The 11,370-nt window shown below is 30.3% G+C and overlaps 1 protein-coding gene and 1 long non-coding RNA gene across 2 annotated transcripts; both read right to left on the bottom strand.

Moving 5' to 3' along the window:
* Positions 1–659: 659 nt before the first annotated feature.
* Positions 660–3,560, bottom strand: LOC127087488 (ras-related protein Rab7). Its single transcript, XM_051028372.1, has 7 exons — positions 3,345–3,560; positions 3,122–3,148; positions 2,904–3,003; positions 1,772–1,918; positions 1,602–1,682; positions 1,279–1,424; positions 660–988 (listed from the first exon to the last, which is right to left on the bottom strand). Exons 1-7 carry the CDS (start codon positions 3,395–3,397, stop codon positions 919–921), a joined length of 624 nt encoding a protein of 207 aa, XP_050884329.1. The 5' UTR covers positions 3,398–3,560; the 3' UTR covers positions 660–918.
* Positions 3,561–6,252: 2,692 nt separating this feature from the next.
* On the bottom strand, positions 6,253–9,408 carry LOC127087491 (uncharacterized). Its single transcript, XR_007789978.1, has 2 exons — positions 8,498–9,408; positions 6,253–6,721 (listed from the first exon to the last, which is right to left on the bottom strand). It is a non-coding gene; the product is annotated as an uncharacterized LOC127087491 (long non-coding RNA).
* Positions 9,409–11,370: the final 1,962 nt, after the last annotated feature.

An 11,370-nucleotide genomic window follows, 5' to 3' on the forward strand; every position in this document is an offset into this window, starting at 1 on the left:
CTACGGTAAGATCTACGATGTTGTATGAGACAAAATGTTAGACAATTAAGAATCATCACAAGAATAAAGTATAGAAGATATGAATATGTTATGTTGAATGTGTGGTACCGCTCAAGCTGGCGGGAAATTTTTTATCGAACTGCGGTAAGATTTTGTACGAGACAAAATGTTAATGGTTAAGAATCAATACAAGAATAAAATAAATATAAAAGAGATGAAAATGTTATGTTGAATGTGTAATAAAACTAGATAAGATAAGATTATAAATGACAATATTAGAGAGCATCGGGTTAACACCTGCAGTAAATAAATGGTAGGTAAAAAAATTCATATTGATTGTGGTAAAAAAAGTATATCAAATGAAGAGAAAGCACAAAGTTAGATAGAGAAAGATATAAAAAAAACTATAAAAAAAATTATTAAAATATCGAGATTAACGATTTGAATAGAAACCGATAGACCATTGTTTTCTCTCAAAAAAATCTCCCTCTTTTATAATGAATAGAGTGAGTGAAATTAAGAAAGATAGGGTTAAAAGAATGTTAGAGAAAAAAAGAAATGCAATCACGCGCCAAATGAACATAATACAATTTCAAGTAACATACTTGCCCTCAATTTTTTATAAAGTAACTACTTAAACTCTTGATTAGAAAATGTAATACTTAAGAAAGTTTCAGCATATATTTACTGATGAAAAATAAGATGTCAACATTTGTTACAAATATTATTGCTGAAATACAAGAAAAAAATCTAAGCCACTAGTGAGATCCAAGAAGGACAAGTTGCCCTAGCCTTTTCATTGCTGACAATGCAGTATATATCACCAATTTGAAGGATGCAGAATATATCACCAATTTGATGGATGCAGTATTTTGGTACCAATCTTGCATGTGAAGCTGACTATTCAAAGAACTTTTATCAACATTCACAGCCTGTTGACCTCTGTTGCCGTCCACCGCCACCAACATCAATCGTTTCAGGCATGTATCTGTCATAATCAACAACCAGTGATCAAATCAAATATCCAGGACATTGCTCCAAACATCCTCCTCAAAGAACTAGCTAGTGCTCAAATTGAACTAGCAACTTATACATTCTTCCATGTTGATAAATGAAAAACAAAAACAAATCAAAGTCACTATATCTTAAAATAAAGTATTTTTTTTCCTTCTCTCCCTTGCCATCTATTATATTCCAAATGCTGCCAATAAAAACTCTTAGATGGTCCACAGTTAACAATGTGCGTTAAAAAAAACACTAAACTTTAGGAGGACTCACATTTCTTCTTCAGGTTCATTCTTGAGAGCGTTTTTGGTTATACACTCAAAAGCAGCTTCAACATTAAATCCCTCCTTTGCAGAGGTCTCAAAGTATGGTATGTTTCCCTTGGAAGCACACCATGCCTTTGCTTTCTTCTCAGAAACCTAAACAGAAGGGATAACAACAAATGCAGACATGTAGAATTAACCTCCCATACACAGGGTAAATTGAACTCCTTTTCAAGGGGGACAACGTCTATTAATTACAAATGGTAGAATTCTGAAAAATAACTTTTATATAAGTTTGGAAGTGATTATTCAATAAGACGATAAATGACTTACAACACGGCCATTCCCACCATCAACATCTACTTTGTTTCCCAACACCACAAATGGGAAGTTTTCAGGGTCAGATGGACTGGCCTGAAAATCAAACCAATTAGGTATAATATTAATCACCGACCTTTAGAAAACATATTAAGATCAATCAAAAGTCAAAGATTAAAAATCACCTGAATAAGGAATTCTTCTCGCCAGTGGTTAAGGTTTTCAAAAGATTTCATGACATTTACATCATAAACAAGAACACAGCAATCTGCACCTCGGTAGAAAGCCACCCCAAGACTTTGAAACCTCTCCTGACCAGCAGTATCCCAGATCTAAGAGAGTACAAGGAGAACATCTTTATTTTGGATGATTACAAATAACAGATTCTCTTAAATGAATGTGAACTGTGTGAGCAATCGAAAAAATATGATCTCCCATATTGTATACATCTAATCAACATTTATTTATTTTGGTGATTATTTAATCAATGTAATGGTCCACAATAAACTAAAGTATTGATTATTTTATGCAGCAAAGAGAAGCATGCACTTAACCCAACCATGGCATCATATCTCAAGCTCAATGACAAGTATTCAATAGAACATACCAACAGGTACAATATCTAAATCAAAAAACAAGCATTAGAGTACCATAATTTTTTTTTTTGTTGTTTCTCTCTATTGACAATACTTTTCCTTTGAAAGGACAAATGGTGGTGTTATACTTCGAACATAAAAGACATTCAAATGAGAATGGAAAACTAAAATCCACATATTAATTAGAAATACAGGAGCTTTTACAAATAATAGGCATTTATGTTTCTTTTCTGAAACGGAAAATGTTAGTATTATTTTGGGCATGGAAATCAAACCTCAACCTCTTTATCACTTACCTCCTTAATTCTCTCACCTCAACCACCAAACCGACCTAATATCCCCACATGATGCATTTATGTATGGCATGTGTATATAATAAATTCATGTTAACTTATTCAAACATATTGTATCTTGAGTTTTAAGAATTTTTCAGTATCTATGTTGCCTTGTCTATGTGCCATATTAAGTATCAGACCTTTATAGATCCTAAAACATGTCATATAATGATATAACTAACTGATAACACGCTATTAAGGCGACAAAAACTGAGTTAGATTAAATGCAAAGTAATAAGGAAATACAAAAAATAAAACTGCCAACCAAGTCTAGAGCACAATAACAAGCAAGTAAAATTGCACAAGTAAACAAAACAGCATGCACCAAAAATATTGTCGAATATTTATTCATCGAAAAAGAAACATGATATTCCCCTAAATCTTACCTGCAATGTGAACAACCTATCTTCATATTGAACTTCCTTGGTAAGAAAATCAGCTCCAATGGTAGCTTTATACTGATTACTAAACTTCCTATTCACATACCTAGTACACACAGGAAGAAAAAAAAGAAGTAATATTTGATCATTTCAACACAAGAATATTAGTCAAACAATTCATCATATAACAACAGTACTAAACAAAAGAGATTTTTGCAGCATACTGATTCATCAGTGAAGTTTTCCCAACCCTGCAAAACAAAAACAAAAACACAACACCAATTAGCAATAATCGTGATCCACAAAGCTACAAATCTATTGAATCTAAAATCTCACAATTTCAAATTTGAATGTAGCAAAAACCTAATCCATGATCAACAATTTCGTTGATGAAATTCAAATTGGAAAAAGAATCGAGGAAGAAATTGGGGGAAAGGAAAAGGTTACCCGCTATCGCCGAGGATGATGACTTTTAATAACATGCGACGGCGAGAAGCCATGGATGAAGAATCGGAAGAAGTCGGAAAGGGGAATCTGGATATCGTTTTTGGGTTGTTAGAGATGCAGAGTTGAAGGACAGGTGGATGAAGAGTTAAAAGATAGTTACAAAATGATGACCAGTACAATCATTGCAACCCAACAATTACAACACCACTCACAATCACACTATACACATCACTTTTTTTATTTTAGAAAAGGTAAAAAATTATTTTTAATATAATTTTTAATTTAATTTATTTACGTGTAAAAAAAATTGGTGTCACGTGTAAAAAATATTTACATCAACAATCAATTATATATTTTAAATAACCGGAGAACTAAAAAGTTACAAGAAATAATATTTAATTTTATTTTAAAGTATAATATTTGAAGGATCTTGATAACTTGTTCCCATGCATTCTTTAAAAATTCTAAACAAATAAAATATTTTATAAAAAATTAATTATTTTAATTTTTAACGCATTATATATGTATATTTTTAAAAAATTGATATTTTAAATCTTAAAAAATGTCTCTGAAGTATTTCTTAGTATTTTCATAATTTAAATATAGGTAAAATATTTTTTTTGTGTACTTTTATTTTGTCAAAGTGGATGTCACTTTGTATGCAACATAATTAAAAACATTTATATAAAATAAAGAAAAACAACCCTTCTTTAACAAAAAAAAAACTAAATAAATTTAAAAGATGAAGGCCTTAAACTCAAACTCAAAAAATTGTTACCAAATATAAGTAAATCTAAAAAAGAGTGAAAATTAATTTGCTCATCTCTAAAACCCTAGTCGACGCTTATCTTTTTCCCTTCTTTTCTGACCACCACATGAGAAAATACAATCATATTCTTTTCTGACCACCACATGAGAAAATACAATCATATTCACACTCTCCTTCCATCAGATCTAGACCAATTGTAGACCATTTGAAGCTTTTGATTTCGACTGTCTTAAGGTTTTAGATAAAAATTGTATATTCGTCTAAACTTCAACCTTACTCAAACTTAGATAGCAATTAAACAAATCATCTAAAGGGAAAGGGGGAAACTCATTAAATCCCCAATCAATTAAGCACTAACAGAATCTCAAGCAAACGATAATTGACACAAAGAAAATCGTCACATATGTTGGTATCCACTGCCGCGAGCATCCAAATCCTCTTCAAACGCAACGTTAGGATAAATTAGGGGAAAATCAGTGACGATATTCATAAAGATCTGTTTGTGGGTGTACCAACAATTTCGGACCTATTTCTTCGAATCTCCCAAGCACTTGAAACAATTTTGCACCTGTTTCTTCTATCTTCATCTTTTTTATCATTATGCGTTCAATCTCTCTACAAATATGAACTCATTAAAAAATTAAAGACGCTTAAACTCACAAGGGCAGAGTGACCCCGTGGGTTACCCATTCATTCGGGTATTCACTCAAAAATCATTGAATTGAATAAGGTTATTCGACTTAAGACTCCCTTACTAAGCTTTCAGGAAAGTCTAAGATCTCATTGTCTTAATAAAGCCAGCCTTTTTAATCCTAAATGAACAGATATAAGATAGATGTATATACTCATCATTGATTCCTATCAGCCAGGGCCCTTAGAGAATCCTCAACGAATTATCAATAGTAGTTTACTAATCCAAGGAAGGAGTGATGCGAAGAATTAATTTTTTCGTACTCATTCACAAGAAAAAAGGGTCTCAAGAAGTGTGCTTAAGCTCACGTTGGAATTAGCATGATTGAGTGGGTAAGGATAAAAGTTTTATATTTGTTTCTCAATCAACCACATAAGAAACAAAATGATTAAATTAAATTAATTGTGAATAGTCAAGTATAATAAAAATAATAAATAAATGTATAATAACAGGAAGAAAATGACCAATCAGTGCCAAATCAGCTGCCACGAGTCCACATATTGATGTTGTTTAAGACAAATGGCCGAAAAGGACTAACGTGATACATTTTAAAAATTTGAGGAACTTAAATGGTCATTTTTAAAGTTAAGAAACCAAAATAGACCACAATGTATTGATAAGGGACAAAAAGGATATTTTGCCTTTAAATATACAATCCTGACTATAAATAAAATTGGAATATATCCTTTAAGTATTTCTTCTCAATACTATATATATATATATATATATATATATATATATATATATATATATATATATATATATATATATATATATATATATATATATATATATATATATATATATATATATATATATATATATATATATATATAAAAGTCTTCCATGGTCACAATAATTTGAGCACAAGTTTTAGACACACTAAAATTTGAGAGTTGTTTTATTATTATTTTTCTAATACTAAAAAATTATAAAGGGTAGAAATAATTTTTTTTTACTATGCCTAAGAAAATTATATTTGAAATTGTTACCATACAAGAATAACTCCTACATTTTATACAAATTTGTTTCTAATTCTTTATCTTACGGTCTAACTCTTTTTAGAAAGACAAATTTAAGTAAGCTTTTTGTTTTGACAAACAACATATTCAAAAGAGAAAACCTTATTTATAAGTCCAAAGTCATTTCATCCAAAATGTTAAATATATAATGCAACTTTGTTATGAAGCTCTGCATTATATATATATATATATATATATATATATATATATATATGTCTTGAACTACTATCTATTGTTAGATATCCATGATTCTCCCTCATATATAAGGCATATACGTAAAACCAGAAGGATTTTCTAAACCATAACTCACATTTACTCTTTATTCTCTTACTCACTTCGGCGTTGGAGTATTAATCTTGCAGATCTACCTCTCGCATCGATGCACAAGAGAGTTGCTCCGTCGCACCACGAATCTACTATACCATTTCACTAAGCATTTATGATTCTATATCAGAATAATATTGTCGTCTATAGGAATTGACTTATGATTCTTACAAATTTCAACAGTCAAAATCCTTCTTATTATAAGTTAATAACCATAACAATAAATACACTCAAACGAATAACATCTTTTGATTCAGCCGCCAAAAATTTCATAGCTTCTCTAACATCCAGATTGTCTCTTACCCTTCATTGTTGACTTTGTTGGTATCAAATCTTCTAGCAATAAAGGGGGTCCACCACGAAATTAACTAAAATCGTCAACAACAATATAAATAAATAAGATATACCAATTTTAGAGTTTCAAGACCACGAAAAGGTGGATAAAACTCCTAATGTTGCGTTTTCATTGGTCGTAAGCGTCGTCGTAGTCAACCAGTCATTATCGAAGATCCTCATCAATGATTGAAGCTCATGCGACCTGATGTACCTCCGGGTCTTCATGAGATTAAGACTGCATATACAAAATTTGAAGTCATGTAAATGAGGGAATCTTTTAATCTCAATAAGCATCGTAATTTGATGTTTTGGTCGGTATTGTTGAAAAGTATATAAAAATTCTTTAGTATGCAATAATAGTGTGTTATCATGTCACTAGCATTTCACACTCTTGAGATCGTAAATATGAAAGTAAAAGTATAACATAAATATTTTTATGTAGTATCATATTATGTTATAAAGGTATTTATAATTAAAAGTAATTACTCTTATGATAGGTTTGTCTATATGTAATTATTATTCTTATACCTACGTAGATGTTCTATAACCTTAAATTTGAAAACTTATTAGCAAAACCACAAATTACGAGTATTTATAATTAGATGTTCTGTAAACTTAAATTTGAAAACTTATTCTTATAATTAAAACTTATTTGAAAACTTATTATTCTTATACCTACGTTAGACTTATACGTATGAGTATGATATCTCATATTAGTTTAAGAAAATCTTGTAATACTTTAGGTTAGTAGGAGTTAATCATTGACCTTTTCATATGCTTGTGACATTCTTTAATAACATATTTTTCTTGATTTAAATATGTTACTCTAAATTTATCATTCTTTACCTAAAATGTGATCTTGAATATGATTTGTTTTTCTTATCCCATAATGTTATGTTCCAGAACCATAAATGGAGGTTTTAATTCTGTTCGGGAACTAGAAATGGATGCAGTTGGAAAATTGATGATCTTCCAAAACATAATCTATTTATTAATTATAATCTATTTTGATTTAATTTAATGGGTAGTTTCATTATAATTTTCTCTTTCCAAGACATAAATTTGAATATTCTATCTGTATTCCAAACTTTTTATGAACATCAAAAATTGATCGTTTCATCCAATTATGTTTTGGTCTTTTCATAACCAATTTATATCTCCAAACGTGTCCCCCTATTTTTATCTTTTACTCATATTTTCTTTTTCTCTCTTTTTTCTTCCTTCTTTTCATTTTGTAAATATGAAGAAATAAAATTTTATCTAGACATTCTATTACTATATGGATTTTAGTTGTTTTTTATTTTTATTTTTCCACAAAAATTTATATATTTTTTATTATTATGATTAATTTTTGTCCTTTTTGACTTTATAATTTCCCATTTGGTCCTTTTCTTTCAATATAAGTAGGATCTTTTTCTCACAATTGAGGGGAGTCACTTCTTGTATAGAGAGAGACATCAATTTAGAGAGAATTTTACACAGTCCCACATAGAGTTCCAAAATAATATTTTTTTAAGAGTCCCAATGATATTTTAGTTAGTTTTTTCTTTGGTTTTTTTTCTTTTTCTTTTCAGTGTAATTTGTTTTGTTTAGGATCACATGATGATGATAATCTGATGGTTCTCTCTTTATCTTTTTTTATAATTATGCATTCTTGTTATTATTATTTAATATTCACTAACAATTCATTATACAAATTACCACAGTTTCTAACACAATATCTAACACATATTACACACATTTTTTTACCGTTTAGAAAATCCTTAATTTTTTAAAGTCTTTTTCTTTTGTACATAAAACTATCCTAACTTGTTTTGTCCACCTATGTGTTTTGCATTAATCGGATCAATATTTTATGACACTATTTTAGTTTTGATATAAGTTTTCAATTTAGTTCTAAAAAAATCTTTGAAGGTTAATTTAATTCATACAATAATCAAATCAAAAAGACTCAAATTTCACTCAATCTGATCAAAAAGAAATTATCAGTAACCAAAAAGTTCTTACTAACCATTCAAATCATATTGAACATTCATCCACCACCAATCTCCATAAGCCCACAACCTTTAACTTTCCACCACTAACACCATCCCAATTTCTAACCTGTAATTTCTTTTTAACAGTAACACACTAACATCACCAAAACCTGTAAAAAAAATTCAAAGCAATAACAACACCATCATCACAAAACTTGTTAACATTAAAACTTTCACTAACTTTCATTCACAAACACACTAAACCATACACAACATAAACAATTTATTTTCAATCTTTCCAAATTCATCACTAGATTTTCACCAACAAGTTATTCATAAACAACACTTCATCGCTATTGAACAATAAACCACAACATCATAACAAAAAAAAGAGAAGAATGAAACAAAAGCAGTGAAAATAGAGTGAATCTGAAACAAAATCAAAGCACCACCGTGAATCGCTCACTATTGAGCTGATACTGGCCTATATTCTTTTGAATTTGGCAATGTTTTGATTCCATCAACGTCGCACCACCGCCAACAACTGACCTTCGTTCATCCGCACTCTCCTCCGCGCGACATCTGTTCCGGTAGCAGCTACAGAGTCGACCACGCCCGCCGTAGACGTCGTTCACACCAAACTCTGTCGCCCAGCATTGACTGTGTCGTCGTTGGGTAACCATTGCCGCCATGAGAAGTCAAGAGGGTAGATTCATTTTTCCCTCTTTTATCATATTTTGGGTGAGTATGTTTGATTGTTTGGATATTCATGCTTGCTTGTTGTTATGATGAAAGACGAAATTGTCTTTTGATTTGAAAATTGAGATAGAGAGAATTGGTTTGAGAAGAGAAAGAGGACTTTCATGAAAGAAGAGGAGAATATTGAGAGACAATGAGATCGTGATAAACTCCCTCCTTATAAAAAGTGTTTTGCATTTTTTTTTTCTCAAAATAATTCATCGTTTACGATATTAACGTGACATTTATTATTATTTATTCATTATCATTCCCTTATTTATTAACTTTTATTTTATTCAACTACTCTTTTAATTACAGTTAATAGGGGTATTTTAGTAAATGATATTGATTTTATAATCAAAATTAATACATTCAATTATTTCTTTAAGAACCGTGAATTGTTCATATAGAACATTTATTATTGGACAGAGGGAGTAATAAAAATTCACTTTCTCTTTTTAATGTGTTATATCTTTTTATTTATTATTATTTTTTATCATTATGCCATGTGTCGACCCTTTAGTGGGCTAATTTTGAATTTAAATTTGGGGAATGATGGTGTTGAAATTTTTACCAAGTGATGTATGCATGGACCTCCGATATTTTTCTTTCCTTTTTACACATATTTTGATTTTTTTTGTTATTTATCTATATTAGGATATTTAATTAATTTTTTTTAAGATAGATTAATTTGGGCCATTTGTTTGTTTTTATTCACACCCCATAGTCCAGTTTGCACCCCTTGGTTTAGTTAATTTATTTAACTCTTTTTTTATGTAATTTTTATTTTTAATTCATTTTGTTTCAAAGCTTGCTTTTAGTATTATTAGAAAAAAATCTCAAATACAAGAAAAATACCAAAAGAACAAAAATCAAACAACAAAAATACTTTCTCTTAGTCCATGAACACAACTAACCAATCAAAAACTCATATTTTACTAACTTAACTCAAACCAAGACTTCTTTTCAAAAAGGAAATATCCAGTCTCTTAAATGCGAACAAGAAACAAGCCTAAGCCTCCACTCTATGAGCCAATTACATGCATATGTTTATCGCTCGAAGGTACCTTATATAGTTCCATGAAAATAACTAACCAAACAAACCTACGAATTACGATGGCTCTGATTTTTCTCATCGCTCAATGAGAAATATGTAGGCACAAGGTTGTGAAACTCTGACGAGTCCCCTAATTTAAAACTAACTTTTCCCCATTATATCCTTTTGTACATGCCCCTCACTTTGTAAATAATTAACTTGATAAATAAATAATTTGGCAATCTTCCATTTAACAAACAATCACCCTTAGAACTATTGGAGGTTCCCGTTGAATACAACAGAGGTGAGAGGTGCCTAACACCTTCCTCTCACTTAACTGACTCCCAAGCCCATATTCGGTTGCGATAATCATCTTATCCTTTCTTTCAGAGTTTTATCAATATTTCCCCTATTTCTTAGGAATGAATAAAATATGATGGTGACTCAGTAACTTTTCTCGCCGCGACAGCCGTCGACTCTGTTGGGGACACTTCCCTAAAGAGAGTCCACTCTACCCTCTAGTTTTATGGTTTGCTTGTTCTTATTTGCATTATTTTATACTTCCTGATTTTATTTATTTTATTTTACTTTTATGTTTTATTTTATTACACATATATTTCATGTTGTGGTGTGGGTTTTATTATTTGTGAGAAGCTCTAACCCGAGCTCAGAGAAAAACTGCAAGGTAAGACGGTAGTCCCAACGTACTAACCGGTGAGATGTACATATCTTAGGGGGACAAAGGCTCCACTCAGGAGAGACCTAGTCAAAGTTGTCATCATGGTAGGGATAGACCCCCACTATGCTCACGGTTTTGACACGGTTCATGACTTTGGGAACCTTTACCTAGAATCTATTTTGTAACACCCTTCTACCCAAACGACATATTTAAATAAATTATCAGAGTACAACATGTAGAAGAGTTTACATTTCTTACAACATAACACTTATCGCATCACAACGTATAACATATTATTTATTTTATTAAAACTTCGCAGCGGACAACAACACAAATATTATCATTCATCATATAACAATTCATAATAATGTTTCAACATTATCTCAACAAAGCATCTCAACATATTAGTCATCATAAACAACGTAAATAATAACCAATTATCTATCGAATCCCAT

The sequence above is a fragment of the Lathyrus oleraceus genome, chromosome 5 (assembly GCF_024323335.1).
Source record: "Lathyrus oleraceus cultivar Zhongwan6 chromosome 5, CAAS_Psat_ZW6_1.0, whole genome shotgun sequence".
In the NCBI taxonomy this organism is placed as follows: Eukaryota; Viridiplantae; Streptophyta; class Magnoliopsida; order Fabales; family Fabaceae; genus Lathyrus; species Lathyrus oleraceus.

Coding starts and splice junctions, on each gene's coding strand:
- LOC127087488 (XM_051028372.1), bottom strand. CDS start 3,397: ATGGCTTCTCGCCGTCGCATGTTATTAAAAGTCATCATCCTCGGCGAT. Junction 3,149..3,344: donor ATCATCCTCGGCGATAGCGG/GTAACCTTTTCC, acceptor TTTGTTTTGCAG/GGTTGGGAAAACTTCACTGA. Junction 1,425..1,601: donor ATGGTGGGAATGGCCGTGTT/GTAAGTCATTTA, acceptor CCTTCTGTTTAG/GTTTCTGAGAAGAAAGCAAA.